This window comes from Papilio polytes, unplaced genomic scaffold (genome assembly GCF_000836215.1).
Source record: "Papilio polytes unplaced genomic scaffold, Ppol_1.0 DF824191.1, whole genome shotgun sequence".
Lineage (NCBI taxonomy): Eukaryota > Metazoa > Arthropoda > Insecta > Lepidoptera > Papilionidae > Papilio > Papilio polytes.
Window position 1 is genome coordinate 2,396,108 of NW_013525013.1, and position 17,516 is coordinate 2,413,623.

General features: G+C 33.4%; 1 protein-coding gene across 1 annotated transcript in view; it reads left to right on the forward strand.

Annotated features, from left to right (window-relative positions):
• Positions 1–357: 357 nt before the first annotated feature.
• The window catches only part of LOC106110718, a 20,275-nt gene continuing 3,116 nt past the window's right edge, over positions 358–17,516 (forward strand). Inside the window, exons 1-10 of the mRNA XM_013292615.1 lie at positions 358–693; positions 1,020–1,122; positions 1,314–1,393; positions 1,560–1,637; positions 1,777–2,169; positions 2,248–2,355; positions 2,439–2,551; positions 2,639–2,777; positions 3,098–3,135; positions 4,477–4,639. Coding sequence (XP_013148069.1) covers positions 1,050–1,122; positions 1,314–1,393; positions 1,560–1,637; positions 1,777–2,169; positions 2,248–2,355; positions 2,439–2,551; positions 2,639–2,777; positions 3,098–3,135; positions 4,477–4,639 — 1,185 coding nt within the window. The 5' untranslated portion in view covers positions 358–693; positions 1,020–1,049. The remainder of the gene's footprint in view (positions 694–1,019; positions 1,123–1,313; positions 1,394–1,559; positions 1,638–1,776; positions 2,170–2,247; positions 2,356–2,438; positions 2,552–2,638; positions 2,778–3,097; positions 3,136–4,476; positions 4,640–17,516) is intronic.

The window sequence follows — 17,516 nt, forward strand, 5'->3', positions numbered from 1 at the left end:
GAAAACCTACTAGGTAGGTAAACTTACAAGGCCATAGCCTTGAATGCCGACCACTAGTTAACAAAAATTTATTCCTTAACTAGTGGTCGTAGTTGGACATCGTGATATATTTAAATACATTAGTAAAATATACAATTTTTGTGATGGTTTTGTACCAGGAGTCCACTTATTGCATTGATGTGTTAATGTACTCCGCTAAATATTGTATTATGTAATATTTCTAAGATATACAAAGTGTGTTTTAAAAAGTTCTCATAGTAAGAAGGTATGATTACTTTCTAATAATTCATTAAAAATAAGATGTACCTATTTGATCCTCCTAAGCTATATACTTGTTTAATTCCAATAACAGCAAGTTAGAAAATAAGGACAAAAAATAAGCGTCATTAGCTAATAACTTATATTACTTTGCAGATTAACTATGAAAGTTATTATAGAAATACTTAATGACTTTCGGGGATTTGTTTAAACAATAGACAACAGGTATTTTGGTTCCTGCGAAATCTATTATAATGAGCTCTAGTAATAACAAGTCGTGGTGATACTTTTATTGCCCCTGATAAACAATTGAGCTTAAGTCCGCCTAATTCCCGTCTGTAGTTTGTACCGGGGAAGGTGATTTGTAGAAGAAGATGGTAAATTAGAATCAGTATTCAACGAGTGTTTGTCCATGCAACTTCTCCCAAATATAGGGTTAGTTCTAGTAAGATTTAGTGAGTAGTATTTTTCAATTGTGAAATTAAACAGTGATCATGTCGACTGTAAGTAATTTAATATAATATTTTTAATGTTTTGTATGCGTTGTTCTACAAATAAAGAAATAATTTTTGTGGAAAATTTTTCATGATTATTACTTTAGTATTTCTCCGTTAGTGAAAATTTTGAGCTAATGTCTAGAAAATTTTCAGCGGCGGAATTGCCCTTATAATTTATTTAGTTAAGTCGATATCTCGATTTGATAACAGTATATGATTTTAGATCTTAATTTTTACCTATAATATGTGTGTTGTCTTTTACAGGTTAAAGTACCGGAGAATGCCACCTCAAATATGCAGGACATGCAGGATGCCGCGGAAGCGCTTCTCTCTTTACGCGGAGAGATTGAAATTAGAGCGGAATCTTGTAAGACATTCTACTATTTAAATGCTTTTATATGCAACTATATATTATGTAAAATAATATTTAAATTCCATAAAAAATCACGAAAAGATGTATTTGCAAAAGTTTAATTTACTTGTCTTTATAGAGATACAAAAATCAACACGTGGCGCCAAAAGCGTTACAGAAAATAAATATATAAATTCTTGTTTCAGCAAACAGTTCCACGTTAACTGAAGGAGAACGAAACGCAGTGCAAACTCTAATATTGAGCGCATTATTCGTACCAAAGACGGTAAGCTTAATTTAAATTCGTGCTTTAAATGTATTTGTAGTACTTAATAGTAGTTTTTTTTTTACACAAAAAAAAACAATAATCTTTGTTATTTAACAAGTATTTGCGTAAAACGTGTGATATAATGATTGCAAAAGCTTGATTTATAGTATCAATTACTTTTCAGACCGAAACGAAAAATTCGAGCCGCAAGCAGAGTTCTACGGAAACGCCAATTACGCCAATTCCAAAAACTGAAACTTTGGTAAGTGCCTTCTCTATTGCTACTAACATTAATAATCAAACAACGTCAATATATTTAACAGATTCTAATAGTATTATTCGTTACAAAAACAAGTTTAGACTTATACACATTTGCAACTAAAGACAACTTCCCATTTTAGGTTTGCAAATACTGCCGCGGTATAAACTACTATAAGAGTCATGATCAATTCAACACATCCAAACAAGTGAGTGTGGTAAAGAAATTAGAATCACTCTGCAAAGAAAACGGATCTCAAACCACCCAACAAGAACGACCAAAGGCAAAGGGATGTGATGCAAGCACACAGACCGGTGACTCAGCGACTGAAGCAGATTCCACATTGGAGGACACGTCTACTAAAATCACAAGTGTGAAAGCAGAAAGGATAACTCCACCGTCAACTTCTAAATCTAGTTATACTAAATCACCAAATCCTAAAAGACAGAGGGAATATGCAAATAACAGTGTCACCAGCAAAAGACAATCACAATACATTCGTAACAGTCTTTCGAGTTATGTTGAGAGTGACTTCGTAAGTAAACATTGTGACTGTTGACTATATTAATTGATAGATACAAACTTAATGTTTTAAAATGTCTTTTTTTTTCAGGAGTCTCCTAAAAAGAAATCCAAGAAAAACGTAACGCCGCGTGAAATAAGATTATACAACAAAAAAACGTTAAAAACTACAAACAAAGCTAATTTAAACGGCGATTTGGTAAGTAACGAATTAAATAGTGCAACAAACAAAAATCTTACAATCAAACCTTTGAAATACCAAGTGAATATCAATTTTTACAGGTTCCTATTGGTGATGGACATGCATTAGTTCCAAACCGTCTACTAAAACATATGGATTGGACATCGTACACAAATGCAACCAGAAAACTTCTGAGGGCAGTGTTTTCAAGAAGGTAATACAAAATTATAGTTGCAACCAACTGCATTATTTTCTAATTTCATTCAACTTTTAAATGTAATTATTATTTTCAATATTTCAGTGTACTGGCAACACATTCTCTCACGGGGAAACCATCACCGGCATTTCCGAACAAGCCAGCAAAGAAACAATTAAATCCAATGCTTGTGAATGACATAGTTCAAACTGTTGTGGATAATTGTCGGGTTCCGGAGAGCGTTGTAAGGACCAGTATAACGACCAAATGCGCTGACGAAAGCAAAATGCTCCGCAGTCGAATGCGAAAAGATAATCGCAATTGTGGTGTAGTAGATAGAGAAAATATTTCACCATCCGATAGCAAATCTGACGATTCCGACGATTCCTTCTACTCCGATTAATTTTGTAATATTAAACATTTTATTGGTGTACTTAGTACGCAGATTCAAACTTAATGCGAGGTAATTTACAATAACTTATTTACTCTGTAAACCCGCGAACATCTATAAAATGTTTTTGAATACTTACTAATATATTCACTTACTAAGTTTTTTTTTTATAGATATCATCGCTGAATAACGTAGGACGAAGACAACAATCGTACCTGAAAAATAGTTATAGTTGTAGAGAGAAGTGTTTTTTTTTTGTCATTTGGTCTCTAGTTGCAAATGTTACTTTTATAGTTTTAGACACACTGACACTCTATATTTATTAAATATCTAAATATAGTTAATAATTTAATTTAGTATTACTATTATACGAAATCAACAACAAGCATTATTCAGAAGACCAGTAAAGTAACTCTTAGTATTTTAATTTTCATATATGTATCTTGACGGCTCTTAAAGCGTGTCGCTTCGCAGCGCTGCCAAGATATCTAAAAAGCGTAAAAACACTGAATCGTTTCTATTTGTTAAAATTAAGAGTATTTTTACCCAGTGCCTAAATGAAAAATCTAATTTTACTGTCATACTCACAGTATATTAGTTTCTAGAGCTTTTTTTCATTAACGGTGGTTGGAGTATTCTGTGATTTAGTATGGCTTAATACAAATTTTATTTACCGTCAATCTATAAAGAAGTCATTCGTATTAATGCCCGTGTTGATTTTATTTTGTCAAAAATGTACATGTATGTTGAAAACATATTTTGTAATTTAATTAACTTTAGTGCAATAAATGTGTGCAAGATTTATGTATTTTTTTATTCACTCAGTTGTGTTAACCATTTCTTACATAATCAATCCCATATCTTCTTTTCTGTTGTAATTTACAACTAAGTTTTGGTTGCGATACCGTCCGTGTGAAATTAGGGAAAACTAAATGTAAGCCTATGTTTTCTTCCAGCCTATGTTCTACAACTGTACCAAATTTCACCGACATTCATTGCCGTTCAGGTGATATATTCTAAAAAACATTCATTATTCATAGAATGGCTTATAAAATGCTACAATTTATGTATCAATGACAATAATGATGGTTGTTCTCAACTTAAAAAAAAAAAACATATTTTTTAATGTAATTAAACATTACTTGATATTTGTGGAAGCTAGAAGCTTGGTGGCTCTGAGACTATCTTAAAGAATTCTACCAAATAGTTGACGATTTTAGTAGCTGTAACACTTAATATCTGTTGTCACTCAAGACTCAAGAGTGAATGAATGATACTTGACAATGACAGTGACACTGACGTAAGACATAGAGTTTAGTTCAGTTAGCTATTTATTTAGACGTCAATGGAGTTGTACGATGTGCGTTTATTAAAAGTAGGAGAAAATCGAAAACGGGATATGTTTCGTGATTATAGTGTTAAAATTAATAGTTTTGATGCGAATTATGCGAGAGCAGTGTGTTGATAATCGTTGTGTATAATACCAAATAATGTCAAACGACAACGAATTGTTGATATCTCTACCGCGTTCTTATTTAAACGATTTTTACAGCAAATATCTCAATTTAGTTGAAACTTTTTACTATGTTACGCTCTCCGAGAATAAATCAACGATCGCGAAAGAGAAACCGGAATATGTGTTTTTTAATGTTACGTTCAATTTGAATCCTGTGGATGGCAATTTCAATCCTTATGAGCTTGTCGGTAGAATTCAAGTAAGTAATTATTTATATGCTATTTTTCATTTAAAAAGTAGGATTGTGCATTTTTAATTTAAATAGCCTAACAGAACTCTTAACATTTCTTCATAGTTCTATAATACCAAAATAATTATGACACATTTAACTTTAAAACTCCTTAAATAATGTTAAAACCAAAAACTCATGTTTACATTTTACGTTTTGTTTGGGTATGTGTAGGTGTTTCAAATGCAATGTTTTAAACAAATGTTTAGATGATAATAAAAACAAATTGGAGTAATAAAAAAGGTTCAATGATTCAATAGCCTAATTAAAGCAGTTTCTGTCTAAGTTACCTATTTATAGTCACAATTAGCTCTAAATGTTTTGTTTTATTTTCCGTTACACTATGATGGTTTAACTACCACACTCGGGTGGTATGACTAAGTTAAGCAGTTTTTTGCTTGCTAAATCTACACTAAGGATTGCTTTTAGTGCTCTTTCAATACCAGTAAAATTAGATAGTAATGTATAATGTGGTTACATGTTGATATGTGGACTGTATTGGAATACAAAAATTAGGTAGAAGTACAAGATCTTGAGATCTCATAAGAATTAAAGTTGTATCCACATGTATTTACTAACCGTTTAGTTAGTAAATCAAAGAAATATGAGGTAGAATGTCGATTGGTTGAACTCTCTTAAAAAGGTTTTAAACATAACATTATATGTCATTGTTTGAATTATATATTCTTGAACCAAACTGTGTTTTGCCAATCAGTTTATGTTGATAAAATAAAGGGTATTCAAATATTCATAGCATATTTATTAAATAGATAAAATCTTAAACAAAATGCAATGAAAGTACTGTATGCAGTTTACTGTACTTTCGCGGATCTTCACATGAATTTAAAGAGAGTAGGGTTGTCAACTTTTCCGGATCTAACGGCGGATGCAACGAAACGGCGAAACAGAGGTCAGCGTTGCGCATTTGTTTGGGGGCCGCGCGGTGCAGTGGGCGCACAACCCGGATCTCGTCGCCCCGCTCTCCCCTTCACTGTATCGCCGTGCGTTGTGTGCGTACGACGTACGTGCAGAGAAGGCTCTCGCCGTAGTATCGCCGCGTATCACGGCGTGTCCGCACATGCGATGCGAGCCGTCCAACTAACACGCTCGCCATGTTTACAATCGAGAACTCGCAGGTGAGGCGTGTAGCACCAATACTCCTGTCACGGATGTTAACTAAAACGGATGATCGACGTTTGAATGAAACTGTATAACTTATTCCTGGTAAACCACTATGGTCATCTTCATTATTGAAGCTCTAAAGATTTAATACTAAATAGTAGGAATGTTTAAAACAGCAGCAACGTCGATCATCAGCTTTGGTGTAAAAGCGCGAGTTTCACAATAGGAGACTCGCGGCGTTCCGATGTTCATTCAAGTAACAATCCCGGAAGCGAAGCCGGTTCGTCAACGTCACGTAGGTATGATAATTGCTGTCGTCAGTGTTCAAATGTTGTTATACGATTCCGTATCTTTGTACGCGTCTGCCAAACTTTGGTGAGTAAGACCTCTGCTCCACAGAACGAATACGTGATGTAGGTAAAAAACAAACCGGACGACGTTATGTAATTGCATTCTCGTTTTTTGTATTAATACACAAGTCTTATCTACTCGTCTCGAAGTTTTAAGATTTAAACGGCTTACTCTTGACTATTTCATGATTCTTGTTATAAGAGGATTGAAGCAATTGGTCTTACTATTCAGAAAATGGAAAGAAAATCAGATAAATGATTTGGTAATCCACTTATTTATGGTTAAAATAGTATTTTAATCGTGTGTAGCACAGCACTATCATAAGACAATCCTATGTTTTCCCTATCAGAGCCGAATGGTTTAGAGTACGGACCATCGATCAAACGGTCGTTGGTTTGAATCCCAACCTTCACATTTGCTTCAAATGTGGTCCATATCGACAACGTTAGTCAGATGTTTTGTTTAAACTACATTCGTTTTCTTGTTCTCATGCACATATTTGCTATTAGTACAATAACATTGCATTAATTAATTTACCGATAACGGTCAATGAAATTATAAAAAATACATTCACGATGCTTAAAAATAAACTTCAACAGATAAAAAAAGTTATTTAAATGACGTTTTAGCACAGTGTAATTCGCATCAATGCCCAGTTCAGCGGCACTAATTCTCGAATTAGTGTCAAGTGACGATACTAATTCTTGCTGCAAACACCGCAACAACGCGACTCGTTAATTGCCACGGAGGATTTTAGTTTCAAAGTCTAAAAAAAAGTAGTTTCCCGTGCCGAAATTGCTCTATACAAATATATTGAAGTTCTTTAAAAAACACAGAGATAATATGCTTGTTTATAAGTAATAATATACATTAATATTACAATAATATTGTTATTAAATAATAATAACTCAAGCATTTGTAAAATCTTGAAAAAAAACTCAACAATGCTGACGAAGTTTTATAGTCTAATTAAAACAATTATTTCTTTATGGAATTGCTTGCATTTTGTATTTTTGTATAAATATGGGCACGTTTTATTAAATACAAAATATGATGGTTATGTTTTTTTGCCGATAACCCATCGTGTTTTAACAACAATGCCACAAATAAGAGTTCAATGTCTTGAAACAATAAGGATCCAAGTTATTATTACCTATCTGTTTGATTCAGAATAAACAAAAAAATTATATTATCCGAATAACCCATTCGAACTATTCTAACTTCTTTCTTAGTGAATCTTTTGATTGTTTTAATTATTAACAGGTAGCTGTTATCATGGTATTACATTATAATTATTGTCAATCTATAATCTTATTTCCTTTATTATATGTCAGCACACTTCCTTATGTCCAACCATACGACAGGTCAGAATTAAGCGACTTTTGCATATGAATTTGGATAGATTCTATGGTACAAACTTTGTTCCGGATGTTGCCGATGAATATTATTATAGTAATTATTAAAAAAAATATACAAATAGTAATCTAACGATCTATATAACATATTGCGATATTCAAATGAAATGTGTATGAGGAGTCTCGGTAAAACCAAAAAGCAGGAAGGAAATAAAAAAAATACGAGTTTTCCTTAATTTTATCACATGATTCTTATGTAACCTTTTTGTGAATCGTAACACGGATATGGCATGGACCTTATATCTTTTAATCCTTTTACTTGAATATGTAATTTGCAACGGTAGTTTTGGTAGAAAACGGGCATAATGTATTTGTATTTCTAACAATTCGAAACCTTGAAGAAATAGATTTTTAAACAGAAACAGTTTCCATTCCTTATTTTTTTTATAACATAAGGTGGCAAACGAGCAAGCGGCCACCTGAATCCACCGAAATGGAAAGCGACCGCAGCCCATAAACATCTGCTATTGCAGATGCGTTGCCCTTCATTGACGGAGGAGGAGACGCACATAAAGAGGACATATTCTCTTCCTATGTGTCTCATCCACCGTCAAATCCACTGTTCCTTCCCATCCTTTCCTATTAGGAAAAGGGTGGAAAGGAAAAGGGTCTAAAATTAGTTCTTTATCCTGTAGAGTAAACACGCCAAGTTTATGTTCTCCATATTTATCTATCTTTAGGCATCTTAGTCGTCACTGCCTTCTTACAATACATTTCAATTGATTCTCCTACATATAACTAGGCAGAGGTAGGCAGATTGTTAGCAAAAATTATACTTGACGTATTTGACCTGTTAATAATTAGGAGTAAACATTTTTGTTAATGTAAAATTGTTTTAATATTTTTTGAAGCAGATTAATCGATAAGATTCTGACTTCTGAGTCAAGGATACCGGATTCAAATTCCTTTTGCAGTGCTGTGTTTGCGTGGCCCTGTGAACGTCAATTGCTTTGAAACTGTCTTCAATCGTGGGAGGTTTTCATAATTGTTATTTTCAAATAACTTGGAAAGATAAAACACTCATTTACCTATTAATATAGTTAGAATGATTGTTTAGTCATTATCACCGAATAGTTAAAAATTATGGTATTAAACTTATGGTTAACAGTTGGTCATATATTATAAGTAGTTTTTCTTTTAATTAAAAAAAATACGCAATGTCGTAGGTAGTGATTATCGATTCCCAATTAACAAGTTACAATCATTCGAAAACTCGTGTACAGTGGTAGAGCCCGCTTTAACATTTTCACACGAATAGGCCAGCTCGCCCGGTGTAATACCACGACCACACAGCAGGCGTGAAGTGGAAGCAATTCCGCGTTTCGTCTGATGAGTGTGGTGCCGGAGACCTAATTCTAGTCCCTTTCCCTTTCCACCCTTTTCTTAAGAGGGAAGGATGGGAAGGAAAAGTGGATTTGACGGTGGAGGAGATGCGTCTCCTCCTCCGTCAATTAAGGGTAGGCAACGCATCTGCAATTACGGATGTTTATGGGCAGTGGTCGCTTTCCATTTCAGTGGATTCAGGTGGCTGCTTGTTCGTTTGTCACCATATATTAAAAAAAAAACTTGGTAAAATTTATTTTTGTAACTTATGGATAAAGGAAAGTTAAATCCGGTATGAATTATAATTCATTTGTTATAAACGGATATCCAGATATCTCTGTGTCAAGTTTGCCTATTAAATTCAAATCCGCGATCGTACGTCGGCTGTTGAATATAAAACGCTACAGCTTGGTGTAGTGAAAGTGCCGCGACATCGGATTTCTCAGCCGCGAATGGAATTAGACGATTTCCCATTTTGTACAAGCACAATAAGAATTCTCTTACCAGAATCAAATGGCTGACCAATATTTTTTTCTCCTGTATTATTAGTTAATTCTTGCTTTTAAACAATGGTTTCTTTAAAAAAGCGCTAAAAGACTTGTCTCTTGAAAAATGTCTTGTCTTGATCTCTATGATGAAAGAAATTGTGTCATTTCAATTCAAAAATTAAAAAAAAAACATATATAAAAATATGTATGAGGTTATCCGTTGATATAATCAATAATCATCAACATCATCAGCCTTTACCTGCCCACTGCTGGACATAAGCCTTCCCCAATGCCTTCAACAAAATGCAGTCCTCCGCTTCACATCACACTTAAGACACTCTAATATCTTTACTTTAATCTATATCTCATTTCAGATAAATCTGTAATACTATATTGATAGGGCGTCACTTCCTTGATTATATAGATCAAGTGATCTACGTAATGCATGCGGCATATGACTTCATTTGATATTATCTATTTCGTTGAAACGGTCATTTTGTTGAGAAACAAGGATAATGAATTCCATTATATACATGATGCAATATACCACATAGTTATATTAAGCAGCAGAACCCCAAAAGTATTTACTAGATAAATAATTACTCCATAATTTGGGTGGAGTTTAAGGTTTTGATTAATATAACCTAATAATTTAGTTTTTTTAACTGTTAAGGCACAAAAGACAACCAATTATAATATCGTTATTCAATAATAAATCGATATTAGAACTTTAATAGAGCAATGTTTGATATTTGTCATATAAACCCAACTCACACATGTATAAACTATCTGTGTTGTATGTACAACGAGTATAAATATCTTATTTGGTATTCACACTTCCTACATCACTTGAGATAATAAACTACAGAACGTGACGTTTTCGTATTGTCTTAAGTTTTTGTCGTGTAATGAGAAACTTGTGACAAAGTGCTAAAAAATTAACAAGCTTGTTTTTACCTAATATATTTGCTATTAAAGTTTCTTCATTCCTGTTCCAATATAACAATTTTAAAAATAATAGTGGATTTATTAATTATTTATACTAATATTAGATCCCCCTGTAGATAGCTAATAAGCTAGGCAATAAGATTGCTTAGCAGCTAGGTCTTCAAATTAAAAAAAAACAGTATCACCGTATGTGTATTGGAAAACAGAAATAATTATGCCGTAAATAGTAATAAAATAAATAACTTTATGTTATTGAACGTGCGTACCTCAGACAATGTCTTAGAAGACTTGATTTGCAGCGCTAAGTTGCCGTCGATTGGGCCGATAAAAAGATTGTCGCGACACGACAACCTTCTAATATTCGTTGGAACGTGTATCAAGAATATCCGGTATGATTATTGCTCTGATGTAATACGAATGGGCGACAGGGGCCCCGGCTTGGGCAACTCCGTCATTGTACACGCCCATTCTACACATGTAACTGTATTGTGTTTGTACACATTGACCGTAGAATTACACGGCCGTGACAATTGGATTGACAGATATCGTTGTCTCTGTTTTATTAGTGAGAAGAAAAGGGATGGCGATACAAATGTGACAGCAGTAGAATTCTAATACTTGCAATTATGTAGTGCACTCAATTATGTGTACAATTTTTCCTCTTTACTCAGTAAACTGGATTTGTTTACTATACTTAAATAAGTATATAGGTTAACTATTGCGTGTAAGAATCTAATTGTGGTGTATTTTTTTGTGTTATTGACCTTTAAAGTAATATGTCCGAAATGAGATATAAAAATCATTATTATGATGGAAATGATCAACTGCATAATTAACACTTCTGTGGCTGACTGTCTGTCATCTCAAATGTTCATCTTTTAGATTTTCTGCAATGCATAATTAATCATTGATTGATATAGTGGGTATATTTTTTTTTAGAATCAACATCTACAGACTCTTGGTCCGTACTCTTTTTTGCACAGTCTGCCTTTTTTATATAGTGGTTGACCAAGCTTAGTATTTAAATGCGTATAAATTTAGGAAAGATTGACTTAATTCCAAATCTGCATTATAATGTGGGGGCAAGCGCATAAGCGATTTAATATTCAAATTTCGTGTCATATTAAATATTTGATTAGTGTTAATTATATCTGCGGCTACATTAATTTCAATGTTGCATTTCTCTTAATTGCCTTGTCAATTGTAGTAGCAATGATTTCGATTGGTTGTTGAAATGCTTCATGTTCCGGGTACTTTAATCTTATCAAAAAATTTTAGTCTTAGGAGACATCCTGTTTAATAAGTTAATCGACCAATTAAGATAAAACCAGAATAATAAGAATTTAGAATATATGTGAATTCCGATTATAATTTATAATAAAATATTTTTTTTATTGAAAATGCTTTATGCACTTTTTCTTTACCTTGAAAAAGTGGAGCAAAATTTCGCATTACTTTTCGCCTCAAGTCGGTTGCGGACATCTTGCTAAACTTGTATAATTGTGTTTTTATTAAAAAAATACACAGATTCACCTAAGCCGAGTCTCTAACTAAATGAATAACGGTCGAATACTGATGAATACGCTTACAGCATTCACATTTTGACATCCGTTCAATTGTAAATGGCGCTATAAAGCGAAGTGTTTAAAATTCGTTTCATTAGTCGGCCGAAAGATTTGTTATCCCCGTATTACGTTCGGTAATATATTTAATCTCATGTATGAAGATTATCACAGTTTAATCAGTCTTGTAGATCTAGTATAGACTCAAAGAGCTTGCAAAAATACTTGCTCATCATGTTTCATAGTACAAAACTTTATCATTGCATACTTACGTGCTCACGTAAATGGTACGAACTTTGAACAGGGATGAGAATATATTTTAACACGTGTTTTGATATTGAAATCGATTATGTGTACAAATTAGGGCAAATGTTATGAGACATTTAAAAATTCAATCTCAACGCTACCCTACCGAGTTACGAACGTTAGTTATTTTACTCTTACTTTTACTAATATTATAAATGCGAAAATTTAGATGGATGAATGGATGGATAGATGGATGTTTGTTAGAGTTAGTAGCCTAAACGGCTGAATGGATCTGAACATAATTTGGAATAGATGTAGAGCATAGTTTGGAAGAACACATAGGATACTTACTTTTGTTTTTTTTTTTATTTCACGCGGACGGAGTCGCGGGCGAAAGTTAGTTTATAATGAAATATAAATTTCTCATTCATATATGCATTACTTATAAGGTAAAACTAGACCGGGTGGGCAACGCTAGCCAAAAAAAAAATGTCAAGGCAATTAAACATTGGTCCTTTCAAATAAATCGAATCGACGTTCGTTTGCCGTGAGTGAAACGCAATCACAAAAACATTTTGTCTCTATTTTATTAATAGTACTGAAAGGGACGATATGTCTTTTCAGAAATGAATTACGGTCCCCTTTATTTGAACCCAGATTGCCCAAATGCATACCTAATTATGGTACACTAACTACCCCATTCCCGGGAACAAACCAACTATATGGTTTTGCGGGGCTATGTTTTTACAGGGTTATTGGTAATTAGACGTATTACCATTAGGGGGCAATAGAGGGGATAATTTGTAATAATTTTGACCCCTATATTATAATTTTCAATAAAAAACGCAAGATTAGGTTTACAATAACATAGCTTAATTTTCTCTAAAGTATCCCTAAGGATTCGTAATTAGACTATACCTTATGTTATTGGATAGTTTATCATACGTGCGTTTAAAATTGCATCGAACTTCACTACAAAGCTTTGTGCGTGCGTTTGTTTGTTCGTGTGCGGATGTGTGCGTGTATGTGTAAAGTGTGCCGCATCCTGTTGCGCGGTGACGTCACATCGCACGAGCCGGCGCGCGCGCACCATTGGCCCCGCTGTTATCTTTTCCGAACGCGCGATAGAATTTCTCCAACGACCAAACGGAACTAATCGCATCCGATCTATCGCTGTTGAGATTTAACTATCCCAGTGCCATTTACTGTTTATAGTGCCGCTTTCAAGGAACTCGCCATCGATTAAATAATAATCGATTAGTGTATGACATTTTGCAATGGAATGAATGACTTTTTGCTTAAAAAAACATTGAGAAATGAGATTTGTACATCAACAATTAAGACGGTTACAGGTTTTATAAATTACAATTTTGTTATTTTACAAAATTACAATTAGTGTTTATAATTAATCAGAAACGCAGTTTACAGTCAAGGCATATGCACTTTTTATAATTTTAGAGCCTTTTCAATTAAACATTTTTGTCTTACCTTTATCAATATAATTGTTTAAAGACAAAAAAATCACTATGGGTATTATTTTACCGTAGATTCAGTTGATAATTTTATTTAATTATATTCGTATCGGTAACCGGTTTAAACTGCGCGTTAAATACCGAAATGTCGATATTTCGCTAGTTCCGGTAGTCGAATACAATTGAGCTGTTTCTAGTAATTGCACTAATAGTATTATTTATTGTCTCGAAGTGATTCATTGAAGGCGTATTCAGATAATTGAGTTTAATTGTTAAATTAACCACAAGCATGTATAAATAATTTAATTGTATGTTTGTGGTAATTTTTTATAATTAAAATCTTTAATAAACATGTAGCCTGAAGAAGAGTTTTGGTAATACTACCAAGCTATTTGAAGGCTTAGCTACTTCTATCTGTTCTATTAGTACATTTAATCTGTTTTTAGCTTAATATTAATATAATTGCAACTTCATACTAGTACATAATTTCTTTAACATTAAAAAGAGTTGTTGATTAATTTCAAGTATGAAATTCTATATTTCTAACAGAGATACCGAATTACTACTGAGCTTGTTAATATAAAACGAATGGAATAAGTTTAATCTCTTACCTTAATAACAGAACTGACGTTAATTATGCAGACTTTTGACAGATTAATAGACTATCGGTCAACTGGTATTGACAGAACTGTTATAAATAACGAGGTGCTTTTATATTGCACATAAATGCATTGAGATTGGTGACCTGTTTGTGATATTTGAAATTAAAAAAGATAGCGGAACTCATGCAGTGTGGCCCTACGCTCGCACAGCTGATGCAATCATACCTAGCCTTCTAGATCAAAGGGTTGCCAATTCTCAAACAATGTTTAGAAATTTGACAACATATCTAATAAATAATTATCTATTAAAGTTTCTATGTACCGTGCTCAGGTGAGCAACAATATTAAAAGAATCATGAAATTTGATAACAGACAGAAATCACATTCTCTGAAAATTGATCTGTAAAATTTGAATTTCAAAATAACAAAGTTTGCGAAACATTAATTTGAATTTAAGAATACCTCAATAAATAAACTAGCAACCCTAAAGTATAGATATCGATCGGGCACCGATCCGAGCAATTCGTGCGACCTCTAAAATTTAACTGGGACGTGTAGTGCCAATATGATTTATTGTTTTACATGACGGCACGCTGCTGAAACATCGATAAGTACACTAACTTACTACCTTACATATAAACTGTATCCTAAACCGCTTTGTACTGCTTAGATTGTTATATTGCCAAATAGATCGAAAATACTAAAATATCCGTTCGTTTGATCATTGTAATCATGTTTTATCCACTTCCTCGATGTAACCTGTCTAAGGTTAGAAAACGTTTGCAACAATGAGCATTCATAAAGCAAGATATATAAACAACTTTCAACAGACATTGTAGATTTGCATACAAATCTCAAACACCTCTCAAGGTTCTGCCGTGCCGAGGAAGTGTCCTTTCATCTCTTGTACTATTCCATTTGTACAGTAAAATATCTAGTATATTTTTACGAATACTTTATTCATAACAAGACGGATGAACTAGAAAGAATCAGTACTATCAACCACTATAGAACTCTCCTGCACACGTATACTCCTCGACATATACCTATGTACTTCACGTGTTTACGGTAATACCCTCATAGCATTAAATTAATAATTATTCCTAACGCACGGAAGAAATTAAACCTAATCGATTGCAAACTGTCAATGTTTACTTGAATAATGCTCCAGTTTGAATGACGCAGTCGCTCTACTGCGTAATACGACCGCAGAACAGGAAAAAAAACGTAAACAACAAAAGTGTGGCGAACGTAAGCGCGTGGTCTGCGCGGGGGAATCCAAATAGCCTTTTTTTAACACCAGTCTCTAGCGAGAAACACCTTTGTTTTGAACTCAGTCTAGTTCTTACCAATAGCCAAACGATTCTAAGTTGTTATGGTCGTTATTAATTAATTACACATCGTATATGTAATTTTACAGTTCGCATACGTAATTTTTTCCCAGAAGAGCCTTCATGATAATTTGTGCGCACAATTCATTGAGGATAATTTGTGGAGTCATTTTGTTTTTTAGTTTAAAATTTTTAAACATGGTCGTGGTGGTATTTCAATTTACAATTTGGCGTCAAACTATTAAATCGGTGGCCAATGGAGACTTGTAATAGATTTACTAACCGTTCAAAGAACTGATTCGTACACAATAACGTTACGTAGTATAACCAAAACCAACTATACTTTTGTCGTTGTAAAATTACAAAACGTTTACATTAATGAGATACACTTTCAAGTTAAATTCAGCTGCGGTGATTTCTTTCGTCTCGGGTGCGCGGCTCGAGTTTTAGAAAGTCACATCCGGCTCGAGGGACCCGCGTTTCCGCGACCGTAGCGCTAATGTTAATGTTAAGTTCTCTGCTACCATCATAACAAACGAGTATTGTTAAATAATGTTTATTACTCAAACCTTCACAAACTACATATTGATTTCTAATTTCTAATAATCCTACTACATTTCTTAAAGATTTCTTGATCTTTGAAAGTTTGAAGTTGTTGATTGGGATATGAATTTTTCATTTTAGAATTTAGATGATGTCATTTGAAATATTAACCCTGACTAATATAATGTAATAATCTAACTGCATAATCGTGATCGTTTACAACGAAGAATTTGTCATGTCCGTCGCTCTATTGAGCAGGAAGTCGTGCTGCAATGTCTTTGCCTGTATTACATTGTGCCAGTAATACTTATCCTGCTAATAAAATAACCTAGGTATTTAGTTCTAGACTTTCCTCTATTAAAAAGGCCTGGTTTGAGTAATCAATAACTTTGATAGTTCTCTTTCATCCGTACTACTATATTTTGAATGAAAATAAAGAGCGATATTATCAATACTTGTTGAAAATTATAGCTTGTTTTATAGTATAGTATAGTACGATATCGGAGTTCAATCAAAACGACGACGACAACAAATGTTAGTATATTATTGTTTTAGAAAATGTATCTATGATGAGTTTTTAATGCATGTCATTATGAACATAAATCACATCATATGATTGATATGCTTTAGAATACAAACAGGATCTTGAAAGTGTTATAATTGCGAAGCGCATTTATGTCAGAAAATCTTAAGAAGTTTAAAAGACGCTGTAAATTAGTTTTCATCGAGATACAACCTCAATCTTCAAATTCCTCTACATATGGAGTTAGAAACAAGGCGCTTTGTTACTGCATTACAATTAATTATTCAATTTATTAGTAACTTATTATTAGTTAATAATATAATCGGTCAATGTCAAACAAGTTGAGATGTTTAATAAATAATATTCAGTAATATTTTTTCTCTGTATGCAAATCAAAGACATCCTTACCGCGGCCTCTCATTTCAATTTAATTTTCCTATTTATTATGTCGTCTTCATATTTCTATATTCTATAACAATATAAGAATTACATTTGCATACATTGTTTTTCTCAAAAGATTAGTTGGTGGAATGTTTTTGTAAATTATGTGAGAAGGAAACTGCGCTTGCTTATTGCAGAAGTTCAAATTGTCAAATAACAAAAATTCGTTTTATGTAATTTACGTAGTTACATAAAGAATGCATTCGAAACTTTTTTATATGCGACATGAGTCCGCATAGAATGGTGACCGAATTCGCCGCGCGCTCGCCGGAGACGCGAGAGTGCGGGGCGACACATAATCCGTAATCAGAATTTCGATCTCGGATTCTCGGCCAAGTTGAGTGAACGCCGGTCTCGACACGGATGTTGCAATGACTAAGAATTAATTTTAGTTTTGCTGCTCGAGTAAAATCGATAACTGGTTTTAGCGCTAGAAACTCGACGGAGCGATATAGGTCCATTGAATGTTTCGCGGCGCAC